The 23,237-nt window shown below is 41.4% G+C and overlaps 2 protein-coding genes across 2 annotated transcripts; one reads left to right on the forward strand and one right to left on the reverse strand.

The window, feature by feature from the left end:
• Positions 1–8,457: 8,457 nt before the first annotated feature.
• LOC306918959 (uncharacterized protein) lies at positions 8,458–11,621 on the forward strand (the record flags this gene model as incomplete). The annotated part of the gene is made up of 5 exons (XM_079531796.1): positions 8,458–8,729; positions 9,783–9,850; positions 10,636–10,709; positions 10,873–10,916; positions 11,564–11,621. The coding sequence occupies 5 exons, from the start codon at positions 8,458–8,460 to the stop codon at positions 11,619–11,621; spliced, it is 516 nt and encodes a 171-aa protein (XP_079387922.1).
• A 5,397-nt stretch (positions 11,622–17,018) lies between these two features.
• On the reverse strand, positions 17,019–22,400 carry LOC306918957 (uncharacterized protein). The gene is made up of 18 exons (XM_079531795.1): positions 22,308–22,400; positions 22,085–22,214; positions 21,860–21,934; positions 21,391–21,774; positions 21,185–21,286; positions 20,858–21,090; positions 20,591–20,772; positions 20,376–20,469; positions 20,123–20,249; positions 19,814–20,025; positions 19,529–19,646; positions 19,348–19,439; positions 19,117–19,234; positions 18,889–18,999; positions 18,619–18,694; positions 18,175–18,284; positions 17,883–18,056; positions 17,019–17,752 (listed from the first exon to the last, which is right to left on the reverse strand). Exons 1-18 carry the CDS (start codon positions 22,395–22,397, stop codon positions 17,523–17,525), a joined length of 2,658 nt encoding a protein of 885 aa, XP_079387921.1. The 5' UTR covers positions 22,398–22,400; the 3' UTR covers positions 17,019–17,522.
• Between the last annotated feature and the right edge of the window lie 837 nt (positions 22,401–23,237).

Here is a 23,237-nt window from a genome sequence, read left to right on the forward strand (position 1 = left end):
TCCATAGTGTTAGGAGGACTTATCCTTAACACTATATTACTTGCCACCAAACCTGCTCATCGGGAGCAGTTAGGGGTTCACAGTCTTGCTCAAGGACACTGCTGCCCCCTAGTGGTCTCTACCTCCTCACTGCTGCCCCCTAGTGGTCTCTACCTCCTCACTGCTGCATCCTAGTGGTCTGTACCTCATCACTGCTGCCCCCTAGTGGTCTGTACCTCCTCACTGCTGCCCCCTAGTGGTCTGTACCTCCTCACTGCTGCCCCCTAGTGGTCTCCTCACTGCTGCCCCCTAGTGTTTTGTACCTCCTCACTGCTGCCCCCTAGTGGTCTGTACCTCCTCACTGCTGCCCCCTAGTGGTCTCCTCACTGCTGCCCCCTAGTGGTATGTACCTCCTGAACCACTGCTCAGTGGCCTTGTGGTTTGAGTGTCTGCCCTGAGACTGGGAGGTTCGATCCTCGGCCGGGTCATTATAACAAAGACTGTGAAAATGGGACAGAATGCTCATGTCATGTGAACTCTTGAGCTGTGCGCACACAAGTGCATACTTGCACACGCACACACAAGTGCACGCTTGCACACGCACACACAAGTGCACACACACACACACACACACACACACACACACACACACACACACACACACACACACACACACACACACACACACAGTGCACGCTTGCGCACGCACACACACAAACTTGCGCACGCTTGCACACGCATGCACGCACGAGCACACACAAACACGCAGACAGACAGATTAATGAGATGCATGAAGGACCTTTACAACGAACCAGATAAAGCCAACAAACAAGACGATCTCCTCACTGACATTTACGACTGAGTGAATAAGCAGCATACAGGTGAACAAACAGAGCAATCCATCGGTTGGATTAGTTATGACGTTCCCACACATCGTACGGTCTGAGTGGTGATAGTGCAGTTGCACCTACTCACCATTGACACTGACTGTATGTCTGGAGCAAAAATGTTAATTTGACAAAAGCAGAAACAAAACACAAACAAACAAATACAAATAACACGTTCATGTGGAATGGTTATGGTTCACAATATACCAGTGGAAAAGTACACTTTATCACTTTATGTGGGGAACCTTTCCCCCCCCCCCCCTCTATTTTGTTCCCTGAAACATTGGCTCAGGTCGGGGTTGCTACGGCGATCGGTTTTCCAGTTAAAAGTTGTTCAGATGAACAGGCATGAATGAGCTTCGTCGACCCCCCGACCCATCGGCTTTGCGGATTGATCAAACTTTGTGGGACGTTTGTGCCGCTGACACACATATAAGTTGCAGCGCATGCAACAGCAATGCATTATTTTACTTAGGAGAAACGCTCAATGAATCCGGTAATATTCTGTTGTGTTCACAATGGACAATGGTCTGCTGGACGATCCATCTGAAGGGAATAAAGGGAAGCGTGCACGCTGTGGTGCCAGTTGGACAGAAGGTGTACTGTTTTGGAGGGGTCATTGACGAGGACAGTGATCAGATGATCAGATCAAACTGTGATCAGATTGCCGTGAATGTCTTCCACACGGTGGCTTTGCGTTGGACAACGTTGCCTCCAGTGACACGTGGAAGAGGACAATGTCAGATTGAGGTCCCCTCCAGGCGTGAGGGCCACACAGCTGTTCTGAATGAAGATACTGCCTACCTCTGGGGGGGAGGGTCTCCCTACTGCAATGTGCTTTATGCATTTGATGTTGATGCCCACAGATGGTTCAAACCACAGGTTTCTGGGACTGTTCCAGGGGAAAGGCGCAGCCACTCAGCCTGTGTCTTGGGGAAGGTCATGTATATTCATGGAGGATGGATCCATCTGGCTGGACCCACTGATGACATGTACAAGATGGACACCACGACGATGGTTTGGACTTTAATTAACACCAGAGAAACTCCACCCCTTGTTTCATACCGTCACTCTGCCACCATCATCGGGACAAAGATGTTTGTATTTGGGGGCCAAAGTAACACCATCAGAGTGTTTGACACAGAGACCAACCACTGGCTAAACACACCTTCTCCACAGCTTCCAGAACAACGCTGTGGAAATTCAGCCTGTACCTACAATGGAGAGCTGTACATATGTGGTGGCCACGACTGGATCCATTACTACAATGATCTGTGGAAATTCAGTCCAGAGACCTTCTCATGGAAGAAGCTTGAGCCCAAGGGGAGAAGCCCAGCTGAGATGTGTAGGATGTGCTGTTGCATGGTGGGAGATCATGTCATCCTCTTTGGAGCAGAGCTGTATGTCTTAGACTTAAGTCCTAGCCTCAAGACATTATGCAAACTAGCAGTTATTCAGTGCCGTCTGCATCAGTCTGAACTCCCACACAACATCAGGTGGGAACTGGCAACCATGACTACCAAAATAACATGAAAAATCGGGTGCATGCTTACCATTGGTCCGACATCTCAAACCCTCACCCTAACCCTGACCTCCCACGGGGTAGCCTCGATACCCAGGCTTTCATTTCGTCTGCGCGAAAAATGAAAGCCTGGATTTACGCATGGGCTGCACTGGCCTAAACGTGGGAGTCAACCCTTCCGCGTAGGCATCGCTTCAAATGATGTGACGTCAGGGCTCTGAGCGGTGTGCACCCCTCAAAATAACACCGCGAGGAAATCATTACCAGTGGAACTTCAAACGAGGCTATGCAAGGAAAATGAGGAGAATGGCTGAAGAACCCACCACACCGTCTAAGAAAAAAACCAACGTGTGCCGACTCTGTGGAAATAACTTTGACAGTCCGTTAGTATGGTATACTCCAGCAACCAGTGGTTTCTGCTTCTGGTCGACACAATAACAGTGGTGCACTGGGGGGAGGAGAGACCGGGGCTGACGGACAGATCGGTGAACCAATCAGGGTGTGCGTAAATCTGAGCCGCGGCCCTCCCATCTAGGCCAGAAAGGTCTAGCTCAGGCTACCCACAGGGCAACACACCTAAACCTAACCTTAACCTTCTCCCAACCCTTAACGCACCCCTCACCAACCTTAATCCGGTCGTTTTAACGCACACCTCACCAACCTTAATCCGGTCGTTTTAACGCACCCCTCAACAACCTTAATCCAGTCGGACCAATGCTATGTCTAACCAATGCTATGTCTAACCAAAGTATGCCTCCCGACAGAGTGAGACTGTGGACGAGCGCTGGCGCTTTGGCATGGGGGGTCAGATTAACATATTGAATGAATTCTGTACTGGCCATATATGGAGAATGTCTTGAGTGCACAGGGTTTGATTGAACATATGGAATGTCAGAACAGGTCATCTCCATAGTGTATGTGACTCTTTTTGATACAGAGATAGTCATGGCGGCAAGACAAACTGTTCAGGAGAGGAGAAAATGAGACGTAGCCTGCAGAGTTAGTGCAGTCAGTCACACTCGAGGGAGTTCATGCCGTGCTCAAAGGCCATTCTATACTCAAGGGGTTAACATGCTGCTTTACTATGTGGGCGTATAAGTGTGTGCAAGTCCCACACGTCATTCGCCGATGCGGCAGTCAGCTGACCAATTGGGCGGGCTACTTAAACTCACTAGTCTGCATGCTCTTCCTGTCTTCCTTCTGCTATGGTTCCCGGTTGTATGTGATGTTTCAACCCACTCTCCCCCAAATACGGTGAAATAGCACGGATTGGCACACTGGAAATGCGTGCATATGACACTAGATTCCCCGACATTCCGTGGATATGTACTTTATTTCCTCCCCGTTCACTTCTATACGTTTCTCGTCGGTGACGTCACGAGGACAATCCGTGTATATCTACTAGATTTCCTCCCCGTTCACTTCTATACGTTGCTCGTCAGTGACGTCACGTCACGAAAATAAATAAAATCGATAGGTTTGCAATATTAACAACACTCAATAAAATATATATCACTACTGATGATGTTTGACGACTATTTCTATGTATTTGATGTATGTGTAAATCACTCTGGAAGCTAAATGCTATAATAGTTCAGCCATTGTGCTACTTAGAATAATAATAATACTTCTATATTATTATTATTATTATTATTATTATTATATTAATGATACATTAATAGAAAGCCCAACAATCTGTAGGCCTACATATTTACTGCTTCTATATTATTATTATTATTATTATTATTATTATTATTATTATTATTATATTAATGATACATTAATAGAAAGCCCAACAATCTGTAGGCCTACATATTTACTGCTTCTATATTATTATTATTATTATTATTATTATTATTATTATTATTATTATTATTATTATTATTATTATTATATTAATGATACATTAATAGAAAGCCCAACAATCTGTAGGCCTACATATTTACTGCTTCTATATTATTATTATTATTATTATTATTATTATTATTATTATTATTATTATTATTATATTAATGATACATTAATAGAAAGCCCAACAATCTGTAGGCCTACATATTTACTGCTTCTATATTATTATTATTATTATTATTATTATTATTATTATATTAATGATACATTAATAGAAAGCCCAACAATCTGTAGGCCTACATATTTACTGCTTCTATATTATTATTATTATTATTATTATTATTATTATTATTATTATTATTATTATTATTATTATTATTATTATTATTATTATTATATTAATGATACATTAATAGAAAGCCCAACAATCTGTAGGCCTACATATTTACTGCTTCTATATTATTATTATTATTATTATTATTATTATTATTATTATTATTATTATTATTATTATTATTATTATTATATTAATGATACATTAATAGAAAGCCCAACAATCTGTAGGCCTACATATTTACTGCTTCTATATTATTATTATTATTATTATTATTATTATTATTATTATTATTATTATTATTATTATTATTATATTAATGATACATTAATAGAAAGCCCAACAATCTGTAGGCCTACATATTTACTGCTTCTATATTATTATTATTATTATTATTATTATTATTATTATTATTATTATTATTATTATTATTATTATATTAATGATACATTAATAGAAAGCCCAACAATCTGTAGGCCTACATATTTACTGCTTCTATATTATTATTATTATTATTATTATTATTATTATTATTATTATTATTATTATTATTATTATTATTATTATATTAATGATACATTAATAGAAAGCCCAACAATCTGTAGGTCTACATATTTACTGCTTCTATATTATTATTATTATTATTATTATTATTATTATTATTGTTGTTATTTCTTGGCTCGCTCCACATGGAACTTCCGGGACGGGGGGGGGGGGGGAGTCGCTCCACAATCCACATGCGACTTCCGGAGAGCAAGGAGCAGCAAGTTTTTCAGGTGTATGTTTAAGGTGAGTTTTTATTATGGGTTGCTTTTTTATTAATCTAATGATCTGCCCGTTCACACCGGCAGATTAAACGATGCGGTCTACCATTCGTTGTCAATGGAAGCCAGCGAAATCACGTTGATAGACGGAACGATGCATGTAGCTAACCAAATCAACTCACAACGGTGCATCGTTTTATCTGCCCGTGTGAACGCTCCATTGTTGTTGTTTACGTTAGGGACCATGTCTCAGATTTGCAATTTATCTTTGTATTTTTTAGCATGCTAGATGACGCTGTAGCCCCGCGGTGGCTATTCAGCAGCTATATGTATTGAATGAGTACTTTTTTCTGCAGTTTGCAGAAAAAGCAAATGAAAATATAGCCCCATATGTGCCCTCTCCCTACGCTCATTCTGTAGCTCGGAGCTACAGAATGAGCGTAGGGAGAGGGCACATATGGGGCTAATGAAAATACAGTTCATTACATGGTATGCTAAGAGGATCACCTCATGTGTTGCTCAAACCCTTACCACAATGCAATACGGTTACCCCATTTGAAAAGACATGCCAGGGACCCCCATAAGAGAAGTTTTTACAGTTTAATTTCAAGGACCCCCAGTTTGACATGCATTAGTCTACGGACCCCCCATTTAATGGCATTTCTATCTCTGGGACCACCAATTTATATTGTAAAATCAATGTTATTTTAACTCTGAGAGTGTACAAATGGAACGGGTCCATTTGGTTCCATTTGTGTAGACTCTGAGTTACAGACCCATAATGGTCCATTTGGTTCCAAACTATAATTTAGCTGGGGACCCCCTGGAACTCCCTCAGGTACCCCTGGGGGTCCACGGACCCCACTTTTGGAACCACTAGGTTAGATAGAGATAGGTATGTAGGTAGTGGTTCTTGGTTTACTATGAATCTAGATTACTATTTCTATGCATGTGGTGTATTAATATTACCTTATGTCAAATTGAGTCATTTGGTCATTGTAATTCAAATCTCATCAAAATTGTAGGAGCCAAAATACATCTTTTTTTTGTATAAATAAATAAGATAGAATAAAGACGACAATTACATTACATAGTTATTTAGGATTACAGTATAATATAGTGTAGTTATGTATGTTAATTCTCTCTCTCTCTCTCTCTTTCTCCCCCACAGTGAAGCTCAAGCACAAAAAGAGTAGGTTATTATATTATAACGTAGTCTACTATACAGATTGGAGAAATGTACATTATATTCATTACAATGTTTAATTAGTGCTGCTTTAAGTAATTATTTCCCCCCTTTCCCTTAAAATAATAATTGTAGAAATGCCCTCTAACACCAGGACCTGCCACCAATGCAAGGCAAAGATGCCATGTGGCATTCAAACATGCAAAAAGGTAGGTAATATATACAGTACAGTATGCCTTTAGCATATACTGCATTTGAAATAGAATTTGACTACGTTTTAAGAGAACCCTTGTATCTTAATTGTACCTCTTATAGTGCTCTCATCCTTGCTCTCTCTCTCACTTACACAGTGTGGGCAGCTGTTGGGCTTTAAAGAGCGCCACACCAGGAACCTGGTTCTGTTCCGCAAAACCGCTGACCAGTGGGCAGCAAAGACCAAGAAGGCCGGCAATGGCTCAAAAGTCGTGGACCGTGCATTGGAGATGGTAATAAATTTTTTTTTCTTTCTATTTTGTATTATTGTATTTTTGGTCTATTGTATTTATTTTGTAGTTTTATACTATGAATGTTTTTGTCTTATTTAGGGACTTGGTTTATTGACTTATGGTGTTTCCCTTCATCCGAATGCTTGTTACATTCAAAATAATTTCTGCCTAAGTCAGAAAGTTGGCCTCATAGCATAAGTGCCTGCGTAACTTTTGGAATATAACAAGCATTCTGATTTGGATATCCGCAGTCTTAGATGGAGAGTGGAAATGTCAATTTGGTCAAAACATGACTAGAAATTGAACCATGTAGCACCTGCACAACCTATGTCTTGTCTTAAGCCCAAACCACACCAAAGGGTTGGGACAAAACCGTTTTTAAGGTCAACCACACCAGTGCAACTCAGGAGTTGCATACTGTAGGTGTGGTTGACCTTTAAAAAACGGTTTTGTCTCTACGGCTTGGAATAAACTCCCATTATACCTAAGACAGGCAGTAGATAGATGGCTTTAAAGTTCAAGAGCAATTTCTTAATACTTGCTTTTAATTGATTTTTAATCCTGTGTTATTCATGTCCTCGATGTTTTGCCTTATTCACTGCCTTTTTTGATATTATTTGAATGTATCATGCTTTTGCTTTTATTTTTTCTTCATTGCTCTGTAAAGCACTTTGAGCTACATGTCATGAAAAGTGCTCCAAATAAAGTTTTATTGTGATATTAGTCTGGCCATGCCAGGCTAAAGCATAAAGGGCTTTTTTCAGTGAACGACACCAGCTGAAATAGCCGTTCATTGGGCTTTGTGACCCTGCCATGACAATGTTTGCTGTTATGCTTTTCATTGCTTTAGGTGGAGAGAATGAAGGCATTGGGGCACGTTCCCTTGCTCCTCTGGGGGAAGCCCACAAAGGGAAAGAATGCCGGCTGGAACGCCGACATGCACTTTCCCTTTCAGCTTCCCCCAGAGGGGCATGTGTTACTGCGCAAGATGCTGGCCCTTTTTGAGGGATTACTCCAAGGTAGGTTAGAGCACGATATCTATATCCATGACATTGGTCCTGTATTATGTCCAGATGGAGCATATTTAAATGTACTATACCTTTTTTGTTTTTCTGTTTTTGTTCTTTAAAAGCATGCAATTCTGTGAGGGAAGAGGGGAGAGACACGCAGGACATAGGAGAAGGAGAGGAGAGCGAGAGAGTAGAGGAGAGAGAGATGGGGGCAGAGTTGGCAGGGGATGCAGAGGGTGAGGTGGAGGAAGACGTGGGTGATGAGGATGGACAAGTAGGGGATGTAGAAGGTGGAGAGATGGGTGAGGCCGGAGAAGAGGGCGGGAATGAGCAGGAAGAGATGGTGGAGGCAGAGGAAGTTGAGACGGAGAAGAAGGGTGGAGAGATGGAGGAAGACATGGGTGATGAGGATGGACAAGTAGGGGATGTAGAAGGTGGAGAGATGGGTGAGGCCGGAGAGAATGAGAGCAGGAAGGAGCAGGAAGAGATGGTGGAGGCAGAGGAAGTTGAGACGAAGAAGAAGGGTGGAGAGATGGAGGAAGACATGGGTGATGAGGATGGACAAGTAGAGGGTGGAGAGATGGGTGAGGCCAGAGAAGAGGACGGGAAAGAGAGCAGGAAGGAGCAGGAACAGATGGTGGAGGCAAAGGAAGCTTCTTCTTCGGCTGAGCCGCCGAAGAAGAAGAAGAAGAAGAAGGAGGGACCAACTACAAGGTAAGTGACGATACAGAATAGAAGATGCTGAGCAATTGAGTATATGCAGACCGCAGCCATCTTGCCATTAAAGGAGAATACTAGAAGGCTTTCTTACCTTTATTTGTAGTTGTTACGTCCCCACCAAAGAGGTCCAGGTGTTATTTTGTGCAAAAGCGCATTATTGGCTATTTCCCCTACCATAAGCCCTCAATGAATTGCATTGAATTGAATGGGGCTATGGGGTGTTGTGCCAATTCGCTTATTTCCATCGCTCAAAAATCTTTTTTTTTGTATCCTCTTCAGAATGTAAATAGTATCCCAAGTGGCACACTTTACTACTTATTTCGATGGAAATAAGCCAATTTTAGCACAAAAACCCAACCCCCATTGAGGGTTTATGGTAGGGGAAATAGCCAATAATGCACTTTTGCACAAAATAACACCTGGACCTCTTTGGTGGGGACGTAACAACTACAAATAAAGGTAAGAAAGCCTCTAGTATGGAATTCTCCTTTTAAGTTAATTGCAGGTTGCTAACTAGTTGCAATTCCTTGCAGGTGATTATTTATGTGTTGGAGTTTGGAAGCGCTCGTTCGATATCACTCAATGGCCCTGCCCTGCATACCAACTGTTTTGAATTTGCACATAGCCAAATGCAGAAAGCAGCAGGACGTTGCTTTGCTGAAAGCGAGCGCTTCCAAACTCTTATCTCAAGATGGCCACGGTCTGCATAAGTCAATAGAGGTGATCATAACTATGCAGAACAGGTGGGCAATCTTTTGCTCTTGCTCAGCAACTTAAATTTCATTTCAATAGAGGGTATGCGCATGCATAAAGTGAATGGCAGATCGAGTGGCAAAGTGAGTGTAATGCAATCATATAGGACTTTTCTGTTTGCATGTATGGGCTGTCAAGGCCAGAAAGTAGTTTTTTGCTACTCAGTAGGCATTCCCTCATAACTTCTGGGTATGAGGACCAGACCAGAGACTGGAAAGGTGCGTGGTGTTTGAGAACCTGGCTTGCGAGGCAAAGACCACAGGCCTTAATTCCCTTTTTTTCCCCTCCATGTAGCACGCCTGGCCCTGTGGTGACCATCTTGGCCAAGAGGAGTGAGGAGAGTGAGGAGAACGGGGATGATGGTATGAATGACTATTGTTATAATCCTGGATTCCTGTGCATATGTTGCCATTTATATGATTGCACTAATGGTGCTTGCTCAGGGGATACATTGAATCTTGACCTTCTGGTCAAAATCTGTGTCTAGGTGAGACTCCATTACCTTGCACCATAGAGGGTGTCTCTGAATCTGACAAGTCAACTGAACTTGGCAACTTGTGCCTTGGACTTGTGACTGTGATCATGTCTTGCCCAAATTGCATTAAATGCACAATGTATGCACATTTTGTTCAAAAGAGCTGGAAATAAACTGAACTGAACCAGTTTCAAGGCCACGCTTGGGTAAATGGAGAAGCCAGAAGTCTCTGCAGACCCATTTAATTTGTACATCTAATCAGGTTTTTCAATAGGGCCTGAAAAGTGTTCTGTGTCGACTGAATGAGTCTCAGAATTCTAGTATGCTGCTGTCTAACCCCAGCCTCTGAGTTATCATATGTCGGTGTACTTTTTGGAAAACACTGCTCTTGTAATGGCATTCTTTATCTATGTAAAGTGTTTCTTATGTTGTCTACCTGAGTCTACACACATAAACTTGACTGATAAAGAAAGAGAGGTAATATGTGTCACTTCACTTACGGGGTAAGGCAGTGCATGTCAGCAGCGGAGCGGTGTGTTGAATGTGCAAAGAGTAGAAGGCAGGCACTACGTCCTCTGGGTGGAGGCTCAACAGTATGTGAGTGAGTAGGGTATAATACAGAAATTAATTGTGTAACAAATAAATTTGAAGTGGTATGGTTTGTGCTTACAGATTGTGACTTTCACAACAACCCCGCCGAACCGTACACAATAGTGTACGTTGATAAAAAGAGCCGCACCAGAAAGGTTAGTATCTACTGTATATGAAGTATTTGGAACATGTAGAGTTTGAGCTCTGATATTAAACAAAACAATTACATTTTGGTTGTATGCTGACAGCATTTTAGAAGCTGGGAGTAATTATTTTATTTAATTTGTACTTTATTTTCCTGTTTTCCTTTTACCCAAGGGCAAGAAACAGTCCCTGGTCCATTGGGCCCCATGCCCCAAATGGTAACTTGAACTTTGTTTCTCTGATGTATTTGATTTGACATAAAGTTATATATATATATATTTTCTGGAAGAAGCATCTACAAATAGGTTATTATTACAAAGCAAGGCAGTTTTATTTGTTATATGTGGTGTCTAAACACTAATTAATGCTTCCCCACGTTCAAGCAGACCTTTCCTAGCCTGGTAAACCATCCCGGTCACGTGAATTCAGTCTGTCAATCACAGGGACCTGAGCGTCTTCTACGTTTTCACAGAAGACGCGTGAATTCACTGGAGCAGGATGGTTTACCATGCAGGCTGACCTGCATGGGCACCTGAGGTGTCTGGGTGATTCATGTACAAGATCAGAAATTTATTTTGTATTTCGTTTAATATACCAGCAGTATTTTGAAATCAATTATTTGACACAGGGTGTCAATTTAAGGATTAAACTCCTTGACAGCCATCGACCCCTTGGTGCTTTATTCGTTTTTTATATTGCATGTGCAGAAATTCACAACGGAGAATATTCTGTACTCTCCAAGCTCAAATTCTACCGGCTGAAGCAAACTACCATAGAGATAAATAGGCTGGCTGTCAAGGAGATGCGGAGTGATATACTACACTTTCTTGGTATTTCATAGGACTATCATCTGTTTTCATTTCAGCAATAAAACCTTCCCGCCCTCCTGGATCCCTACAAAGGATGTCCTCCTGAAGACCTGATTTTTTTTTTTGATTTTTTGATTTTGTATGTACAAATAAAGTATTTGTTTATAAATCACTGTTTCATCATTTGCTCAGTAGGGCTGTGTTGGCAAGGAACTCACCCTATACAATTAGCTGCAGGGGCCAAAGTATTGCACTTAACATCTTTACAGTTCCACTGCTCAGATTGTTAGATTTTCTTATTGAATTGGTAGGTATTTTGAAAATTGATAATGATTGGTGAAACTTCAGAAAATGTGTGAAGACCATGCTATTTCTTCCTGTACCTTAACGTGTACTTAGTATGCAATACAACACGATGACAATACACAAAGCACATACATGAATCATTGTGTTATAGATCTGTTACTGTACAATAAGCCTACTAATGGTTAGCGAAAGCATGAACAGGAACTCAAGGTGTGTAACAATAGCAACAGAAATAGGTATCAGAAGTTCTGTTTTGAAACGTTGCCTAGTCTGTTAGCCATTGAACAACTCGTCTCTCTCAGTGGGTGAAACACAGTACAGGAATAGGGTTATAATACATGTTCTATAACATGTTTATAACCCTATTCCTTACAATATAACCATATGCAGAGTTTATACTTATGCTAGTACAAAATGAGGGGCATATGTTTCAAAGCCTTCATGGTCAGAGGGCACTTAAAGTTTTAAGGGGTAGACCTAACAGTGATGGGCAAATGTGTGTCAGTATTCAATTTGAACAATAATAGACCTGTTTTACCCAGAATGTAGCCTATTACATCAACATAGTACATCACACCATTCCAGATCTCCTTAAATATCCCATTCTCATAATGTAGCTGTTTTGAAGCACTAAAGCAATGCCTGTACAGTTTGGTGCATACTTTCTAAAGTATTTAGGAAAAAAACCACAAAATGACATAATTATAGTTAATCCCATCCACATGCCATAGGCCTACATGAAGATGTATAGGCTATACATGACTGCGTGGTGGATCTGGTCTCAGAAAATATCACAGAATGAAAGGCCACCAAAATAGGTTAATGCAGTGCACCAGTACTACTGTACAACTTGACTGGTTTGATCACAATGGTACAGATGTCAATTCAGCTCAGATTCTGTGAACAGAGGTGAGCCGCATGGATAACTGCATGGATGGATAAATGTATAGCACCTTTCATGTCATGGAATGCAGGTCAAAGTGCTTTACTAGAGACACACAGATCCCCCATCACTATTCTTCATATATATTTCTCTACGACATTTCTACGCAAACTCTATAATTAGCCAACTAGGGGCCAATTAAGGCACTTCTGGTTGTCGGATTGAGATATAACCTACATATTCTGATTCAGCACCATTGGTTTAGTTGGGGTAGAAGGAGTTTTGGAGCAAAATGACTAAAATTCGACAAAATATGATTTTTTTTAACTTTCAAACAGCAATTTGACCCATTTCTAAGTCTTCTAGACAGTTAAAACTAACACCATTAGATTTCCCTTACTTGACATAGGGGGGGAAGTGTATTTAGAGGAATCCTTAAAAAATTGGATTTTTAGTGGCCTCCAACGCGTTAAAATCAATTAAATTTGTCCGTTTGTTTTGAGCAGGCAATTTTTTTCTTCGTCTCATCAAGCTGAATCCATTGAACTTGATCCTGAGTCTCTACGACACTTCTAACTATCAAAGGTCACGCCCGTGACCCCTGTGCGGCGTCGAGCCGCATCAGGCGCCGTCGAGCCCCTTTTAAGCTATGGTCGACAGGGAAAAAACAAATGTTCTAAAACAAAGGGTGTCTATCCATGTCTGAAGCACGGGGAATCCAATGGAATTGGTTTCAAGTCTCTACGACACTTATAAATATTTTAGATATTTTTTTAGACACGTTTTTTGGACCCCACAAACACAATTTTTTTTTTTTTTTTACAAAAACTACTTAGTCTGACTCACTTTTTCACGCTGGATTTAATGGAATTGGTCCCGTGGAAAAAAACATTTGTTGTTATTGTTCTAGCCTCTCTAAGGCCTCTAAGTCAAAATCCATTGGATATTAGAGGCCCATCTTTTAGTATGTTATATAGCTTGTCAGGACGAACAATCTGATATGTGTTTCTCCAAACACGGTCATGTGGTTCAGAAAACTAGGGTTAGACTTTAACGCGCGATAGCTCCTCCCACAAAGGTCGAAAATGGGCGTGCTTTACATCCACGCATAGCTATCAATCTGACGAACGCGCCAATATGTGTCTCCCCGCGCACGGACGTGTGGTTCTCAAAATTAGGATTAGCATTTCATCATTCAATACACTGTAAGGTTTATCATGTCTCTAAGGCTTGTGGATTACAGGTCAGAGTTGGACTCTTGCTACGGGTGTCGCACGAGAATGGCGGACCTATCGGAGCGTAGATCTTGGAGAGCTGTACGCGCCCATGTGAATTACTTGGCTGACGGACCTATTGTTCCCGAGCTATCGCGCGTTGAAAACGAACCCTAACGCTAGCCAATTAAGAGAACCGTAAGTCTGTGTGCTGGGAAACACTGTCGAAGGCCGGCGGGGGCAATTCCTGCTAGGACTGGCAGGTAGGGCACAGGGGTCGGCTTCAGGCAGCCAGTTAGGATCCGAAGAGCATTATTGATGACAGGGTCAACCTTCCTCACGTGTGGGGTGTACAGTACACTACAGAGGCTCTATACATCTACGGCATAGGCGACAACCTCAGTCCTCTTGGCATTCAGCCGGATGGTGTACAGTACAGGACTGTTCAGTACAGTGCTAAACTGAGGAATCCTTGTTGTTCCCTTCCTTACACTCCTCTACACCCAGCAGCACAATATTGTGGCCTTGCTATGCATCCCATCTGTAATACTTTATATAAATATACCCCTAATGCATTCAATGCGTTCAATCCCCGGCCGGGTCATACCAAAGACCCAGTGCCTCCCTGCTTGGCACTCAGCATCAAGGGTTGGATTGGGGGTAAGTCCCTGTGACATACTAGTGTCATGTCCAGGGGGTGTACATCAAGCTGCCTCACGCTACAGAAACAGGAGATAGGCTCCTGCCCTATGGGCCTCATGGCTCATCAAGGCTACTTACTTATATTTATACTCATAATGCTTTATAACTATAATAAATAATTATAAAGCATTTTATAATTACTTAAGATCACATATCATTATTATTACTGGTCACTCGCACTAAATTTCATTATTCATAGTTGTAATACATATTATAAACATTTATAAAGCTTTATAATCACTGTTATAATGCATATAGGGTGACTGCAGAGTTCAAAAGTTCATTACAATATCTATGACAACCTAGCATCCACAACATCCAACATCAAAATCATTATACAATTGCATATGGTAACTTGCAATGGGCCTCGATTTAGAAGAGAAGCAACAGTACCCATGTACTTGTCTTACTTCAGTAGAGAGCAGTGGTCATCAAAGGTTCTTAATGGCCTTAAATTGTCACTTTAGAGATGTGCAGCCTATACACATGTACTGTATGTTGAGAGAGAAAACCATGCAATTTTTTCCAAGACATTCTGCATGCAGCAGCATCCACTCTTAAATCCCTAGACTCTGTTTATCGATTCGATTTATTACAGGTGATAGCTATGGTACTCACCATTGTATCTTATATACCAAGGTTGGATGGTCCTCCCTGACAGAGAGACGATAACTGCATTGGCACCTGTTCTTGTATAAAGTCATGCTTGGAGATTGTCCTAAATACATCATTTCTGAAATGGGACTCTGAACCCTATCACACCAGATCAAGAAATGTCCCCAAAAGTTAACTCTGAACTTGGTAGATCTGCTTTTGGCCTCTGTGGCCCTAATACATGGAATCACCTGCAAACTACATTACAATTGACCACATTGGTACCCCTGGGTCGTTTTAAAACCTTGGTGAGCATACTAGCATACTATTACTCGACACTGAGAAAGATCACACCCGTGTGAAGTAAGTGGTGCAACTCTGTGTGGGGTGGGGGGAGTTCCAGACAAACAGGAACACACCCAGGGTGAGGGTGACAGTTACCGTGTGGGGGTCTCTCTACTGTACCCACTACTGTACTGGCACACCTGAAATCACCATATATACAGTTAATATGTGCGTGTGTGTTTGTGTGCATGTTAGGTTGCGCACAGGTGGTGAAAAAAACCCCATGCTGTTTTCATGCTCAGACGCACCCAGGCAGGCAGGCAGGCAGGCAGGCACCCACACACACTCACTTAAGGAAGTGGTTTGCACCACTAATGAGTTAAATTACTGTAATTTCGAGAATAAAAAAAAACTTGAATGAATTAATGAATTTTATGGCCAAAAACAGACAACTCAGCTATGTTGCAAAACAAGGAGTTTTCAGTACAATAAAACATTGAGAACCCATTGGAGAAGAACGCTATTAAGAACATCTAAAGTTACATCAATATTAAAAATGCAGATTACAAAAACACAGAAAATAGATGGACATATGGATGTTACTGTCGTCGCAAAAATAGCCGATCTACAAGCTCAAAACGTGACATTGTGACGCGTTTTGAGCTTGTAGATCATCTATTTTTACTATATTTGAATTGAAATCCTGAAAAGTAAAAGCTAATACATTGGACATGAAGACAATGTATTACTAGTCATTAAGCTACTAATTTATAGATTGAAGTATTTAGTAGGATTTCAAAGTCAAGAAATTACAAATAGGTTATTAAAAAGCAAGGCAGTTTTATTTGTATAGCACATTTCAACAAGGGAATTCAACATGCTTTACACAGATCAACAAGCAAAGGTAGTACTATTGATGCTCCAAATGAGTCAAGGATGCATTTTTCCCTGTATAATAGGCCTACAAATAGCCATCTCCTTTTTAAAAAAGGTAAATAAATGTAATAGCTCTACAATAATGAAATTACGACCGATATCCGAGCTACGATTAATCACAGGGTCATATTTGCCGATACAGATTCTGACTGATTCCGATATTATACAGAATACCACAATGGAAACAAGCCATGGCCCTATAGGGGCTTAGCCCAAAGCCTGTTAAGTATTCAATCAATAAATATACAGTGAGGACCTTTAGTCGTAGGCTCACCTTCCATCCGAGAATGAACACAGAGCAGTATACACTCTCCTTTCTGCCTGCTTATGGTCCTGTGTCTGAAGTCTATGGTCTTGTTGTGATTATGTCCAGTTGTGTCCAATGTGTTTTTCTGTTGTTTATTTTTACATTATGCTGCTGTTTGTATTGTAGAGAGATTTGTATTGTAGAGACAGGCCTAAACATTCTCCCCCTCCTCCCCCCACACACAGGAACAGTTGACATAATAATGTCAAAACTGTAATAATTTTGGAAATATTAAAATTTGAAATTGACATTATGCTGAACGAATGCAACGGGAGCACGTCTGACCCAACACTGCAGCAAATCGCCAAAAACAGCAAGCATAAATGAAAACTGAACTGACATGTGTTGATCGGAGATCCATCTGCATCTATGAGGAAAAGGGGGTATATTCAAACGTTTTGAACGTTTTCGAAACCTTGCATGGTTTCCTCCGGCATCGGTGTATAAATGTGTGTGTGAATGTAATGCACAATCTATGTAAAGCACCTTGGATAAAGGCGCTATATAAGTACCATTTTAAAAATGAGACAGCCAAAAAGTAAAATGACATTTACAACAGGTCTTTCTGGAAAAACCTTCAAACACCGCTTCATGTCATTGCGCTTGTGTGTAGTGTACACAGTCCGTTCAGCGCAGGACGTTCCTGAGCCGTGCGCACGTTAGGGGTGCCCCCAGTCAAACAATACCGTGAAAAAAAGCAAATAAAATAATCCACTCCAAAAGGAGAAAAAAAGCAAATAAAATAATCCACTGGTCAACCTTGTATACATCCCAGGCAATATGTAGTCTCATATCTCAGTGTCCTCCTCGTCGTCGTCATCGTCCGAGCTTTCTGGTTGACACTCTCTTTCCTCCTCCATCTCTGCCTCCTGTTCTTCCAACAGTTGGAGACTTGGCCCCAGAATGGCCTTGTAGGCTCTCCCTGCAATCTGCTGCTTGAGTTTAAGGTCCTCCAATCTTCTCTTGAGCAGACAGATTAGGCCCCTCGAACCCTCCTCGGTCAATACATTTGGAAAAGCTAGAATATATACACAAGAACATTAATGGAATTCAATTCAAACCACACATGTTAAAATGAACGGTAACGAAAAACCAACATGTCTCTCACTTGGACAATTTCATAAAAAGACAGATGGAGTTGTACTTACTTCCCGTCTGTGACAAGACAGTTCCCATCTGTGTTTGCACTTTTGCTACAGAGTCCTTTAAGAAGGCACAGTGTTGCATCATCTCCTTTACCAGAATCTGCTTTTCCTCTGCCAGTCGTGACAGAAGCATCACCTGGTCAAAAAGCTGTTTCTTGCAGAGGATGTTGACACCATCTGTGATATGACAACATTAATAATGAAAACATTGAATTATTAATTATAAATAAATACAAAAAGTCATCTCAAACGAGCTCACAAAGTCTAATAGAGATACCGGTATTATAATAAACACCTGTGTTCTGTTCCTGCCATGGCCATATCATGCTCTCCACAGCTTTGTTGGACAGTTTCTGCACAACAGTGCTTATATCCACAGGGGTTGCATCAGGTTGTTGGTTGTACCTATAATGTAAAATATTAATACCAGGCAGGGTGAAGTGTTGAGAATGAAGATTAAGCCAGAACAGCATACAGATCAACAAGCCTCCTGGCCTGTTCCCCAAACCCAATCTAATGTGCTATACTGTAAATACCTGGTCATAAAAGGATATATTCTAAAGATGAGACAAATACACTTCGCTGACAGAGTGATAGTAAGCATGGAGGACCACTGTGGTCTAGTCAGCAAGCTCTCTCACCAATGTGCCATTTCAGACTGGACTATTGAATGGAAGGCAGAGAAATACACCAATATATTTGGCAATCGATTTAGGATTCGAAAATATCTATTACATACCTCTGGACATCATCCAACAAGCGTTTCTTCTCCTGGCCAATCTTCTGGGTGATTTTCTGACGCCTTTTGTTGCGATCTGCAAAATAGTATTACAAAAAGCTGTGATTTGGGCTCTGTCCAGTAAATGAATGAAATGTATTATGTATAGTTATAGTTTTACAGGCAATGTAAGTTTTGCCCTCTTGATTAATTGGTTTGCAATTTAATTGCTGTGTAACGAACAAAACTGACATACTGCAAGAGCCAGCAAAATAATTTCACAATACATACCATTCTGTCTGTAGAGGTAGTGTTTCTTCTGACAGATGCTCACAAAAAGCGAGTCAATGGAGAGCTGCAAACAATGCATCTCTGATGACACAGAACTGGCTGCTGCACTTCCTAAGAAACAAAAAAGTGTTCACACAAGTTCTAAAAATGTACTCATTGTCAGCCGTCAGATTGATTCTTCCCCACACACATTGATGCGTGTTGTCCATGTGAGGACATTGTTCTTACCGGTACTGGCCCACTGCTTCACATCAATGACCCACTGTTGCAGCATGTCATCTGTGCACTTAAACTGTTCCTGCAGCTTCCCGAGTCCCTCCGTTACCTCCAAAGTCTTCTCGACAGTCTGCAAAATTGCAATACAGAACACTGTAATTTACAAATGTGTTCATGAAATAGCATTTGAAGTTGAATCATGATCAGAGTTACACATTACGTTTTTTTAACAAAAGAACATACCTTTTTGTATCTGGAAGACAAAGCGGAGTGTAGGCCAATGGCTTTACGGAGATTCCACCCCATGGCATGGACCGCAAGCATGTCAGTTCTTACTGTAACACAAATCCAAATAAGATTGTTGAAAATGTTTAGTGTACCTTTGCAGGCTAAAAGTAGCAGGGGGTTAAATAAGCTTACAAACCTGACTTCATCATATACTTGGTGGTCAGGGCACATCTGGACAGGAAACTGTTGACCTGCTCAACCTCTTCACCGAGAGTGGTCCCAACTCCCTCCTGGTTCCTCGCATTCCACTGGATCTATAGGAAGTATGAACAGTGTGGCCAGACGCATGGTCAATATTGATGCATAGCCATAGGTTACTATGGTTATATAGTTTGGGTCAGTTCAGACCATTGTTCTGTGGCTAACATTGCCATGCATTGTGACAATCTAATTTACATCATCAAGCAGTATGACGCATCACCTCGCATTTTGTAGTGTGTGCTTTAGCATGCATGACAGACAAGCACGGTTTCATGCTCAGAAGGGGTTGAAGATGGGCCAGGTTCTCCGACACCTTCGCCAGGTAAGGTACGTATCTGCAGGTCACATCCATGGCCAAGAATGTGGCACTCTTGTACTCTTGCTGGAGAAACATCGGGTAGGCAAAGATTTCTCCTCTGTACATATTCAGACCTTTGGAGGGGAGGGGTGATTAGGAGCATATTATTGTGCTTTAGATAATCATGATATCTTTTTGTATGTTCAATTTATCATCAATACTAATACTAACCTCTAAGAAGGAATCCGTGCCTACAAACGGCAACTTCAATGCCTTCTTCGTCCAACCTGTTGGCCTGCTTGGACGTCTCCCTAGCAGCTCTCCAGTGCGAATTCCCACACGTCGCTTTTCCCGCAGTCTACCAAAGCACATAGTTAGAATATACAGTATTAATAGTTAGACAATAGATAGCAGGGCTCAATACTGAAACATACAGTCAAGACTTTTTTTTGGCTGAGCCATGTTTCACTTGTTTAAAACTTACACTTGTTACAACTCCTCTGACCTCCTCAACAAAAGTTGACACCTCAGAGTCTTTTGCCAAGAACAAGCCATCAAAGAACCCTGGCTCTTCACTCCTACATACACACATTTTCAAAACAAGGTCACAAAGTAACAGTTATTACATTCAACAGCTGAAGTGTCATCTTAAATAAATAAAAAACATTACGATAGTGTTTATAGGAAAGACAAACTAACTGTTTTTTTTGCTGGAACCTGTACAGTTTTCTGTTGCCATCAACTGAAACAGCCAGCATGTCCGGGGTGCAAGCAGGACAGACAAAGCGTTGTTCATCTCCGTGAAGCTGGTTCTCAACAGACTTGCAGTACATATACTGCAGAAAGCTTGTCTGAAAAGAACCTGCATTCACTTTGCCAGTCTGAAAAGATATAATAATTAATATGACTGCTACATAAATAAAATTAAATAAACTGGCTTAACGACATGACAAACTAATTACTCACTCTTCCAAACTGCTTTGTCCTCTGGTCCAACATGGTTGTGAAGGCTTGTCTAGACAACGCTGGAGCTGATGTCTTCATTGCCTCAAAGGAGTGGAAGACATCCTGGTGGAACAGTGTCTGGGCTTGCATGGTTCCAGGCCAGTAGCCACTTCTGACAAAGTCCCTGACCTCCGGAGACCACTGCTTAGAGCACTGTTTGCACGACAGCACTGGGAGGCGAAGATCATAGCGGCCTGAGAGTAAATGAGACATAGCAAGGAACTTAAGTAATGTCTATTAAACACATACGGTGTGTGCATCTACATAGATGAAGACTTAAATTCCTACCATTTATGGAAACCAGTATGATGGCTCTACCAGCTGAGACTGAAACATCAAACGTGTCACAGGTGCATATCTTTCCAGGATATGCTGTTGGCAGCAAACAATCTGAAGGGGCAAAGGACAATCAGGATGAAATGTTTGGGTTGTGTGAAGGTACTGGGATAACAGGTTATAATGAGCCAATGTTGTCTGTTAATTGAAAAAGAGACCTTGTTCACAGATGATGTATTTCCCATCACTGAGATTCACCGACTCTGTTGGGGGAATGTATTTATAATAACCACACATGGTGGTTTGCCTATTGTGCAGAGTGTGACGTTCATGTACCAAACGATCACACTCTGCACAAAACGACTCTGAAGGCATACATTCCCCACAACGGATGACAGCTTCTCTCAAGTGACAGTGTTGACACGTCCTCTCCACGATGTTCTCCGCTGACAACACGTTGTCCACATTGTGGTCTCTTGCCTGTTGCCAGCCTAGTTGGACATCTTTCTGCCTTTGACTCCAAGTGTGAGACTGTGTTGGCTGCTCTACACAATCATACGCAGTGTCCTGAAGAAGCTCTTCGAGCATCTGCCTATTAAAATCTTCAGGGAGAGAAACACAAGAAAAATAAAACATCACTGCCATAGTCTTCTTTGAGGAATTTATTTTAAGTACATTTATACTTACCAGGTTCTTGGTAACCGAGCCATGGTGTTGACACAGATGGTGTAGTGGACGTAGATGGTGTAGTGGATGTACCAACTGGAGAAACAGCAACCACATTAGACCAAATATGTTCAAACTCTTTGCCAGCATAAATCAAAACAATAACAGACACTATCAAATGATTACCCTATACATACTCCAACCACTTCAATCCATCAAAATCACTCTCCATAGATGGAGACTAACCATAAGATGAAGCCTTTCTCCTGCGTTTGCTGGTTTTTACACGAATCCCATCAGCATCCCTCATCGACCAGCTAACTTCAGGCTTCTGAGTTGTCGCTGTAGCTTGGCTGGTAGCTTGGCCTTTAGCTCTCTATACGGAGATGTCATGAAATGTAGAGAAATGGGCATCAACTAACTGGAGTTAAAATTATTTCACATGCATGTACAACGAGAATGTACTTACCTCCGTCTCAACAAACGCATCCGCAACCTCAGCAAGCGCTTCCAGTCTCTCCTTGGCGGACAATGGCTCGCTCTTTCTGCGTGTCGACATTTTACTGAAACAAAAATATTGGGAACAGTCAGCAACCAAACAGATATAAATACACAGACAAAACATGTGAAATTTCTCTCGTTTGTTTTGTCCACTCCCTATGGAGCATTTATGGATATGGGCCTTAACAGGACCTTATTACCTACAAATGTCTGTACAGGGACCTAAATTGATAGCAGTCAGGAGGATGAGGCTAGTCATCGAGACAGAACTCCCTGGAAAAAAGCTTGTGCTGTGGTAACCAACACAAAGCTGGCATCAATCAGTAGGACATCACATTCTCAGAAGTTGAAGCCGTTTTAAAGGACCCACTTTTAGGCCAGTGCAACAGAGCATGCTTGCACTGGCCTTCCTTTTAGTCCCCTTCAGCCTATCCCAGTGTTGATTGTCAATTTAGTATAGGCCCTACCTGTGTGTGCGCCATCTGTTATCCCTGTGTCTATTTAAACCCCGCATTTGCATTGTATTCTTGTTGGTTTCTAGCTCCCTGGTGAGTGAGTCTGTCCTGTATTCGGAAAGTCCTGTTATTTACCCGTTTTCCCATTTATGGAAGTTCCTGTGTTTTGTTAAGACATCCTTCTAAGTTTACTTGTTCTGCCTGCTGTCGCTTTTGGGTCCAACATACTCATTCGTAACAGATAAAGCCCTTTGAATGAAGGTGTGTGTGTGCGTGTGCGTGCTCCATATTTCTCCTTACCTTAATTCTCTTCCCTTCCCTTCCCTTCTCTTCTCTTCTCTTCTCTTCTCTTCTCCTCCTCCTCCTCTTCTTTTCTTCTCTTCTCTTCTCTTCTCTTCTCTTCTCTTCTGTGAAAATGAACGGTAGATATATTGGGAACAGTC

The sequence above is a fragment of the Electrona antarctica genome (genome assembly GCF_951216825.1).
Source record: "Electrona antarctica genome assembly, contig: scaffold_501, whole genome shotgun sequence".
Classification (NCBI taxonomy): Eukaryota; Metazoa; Chordata; class Actinopteri; order Myctophiformes; family Myctophidae; genus Electrona; species Electrona antarctica.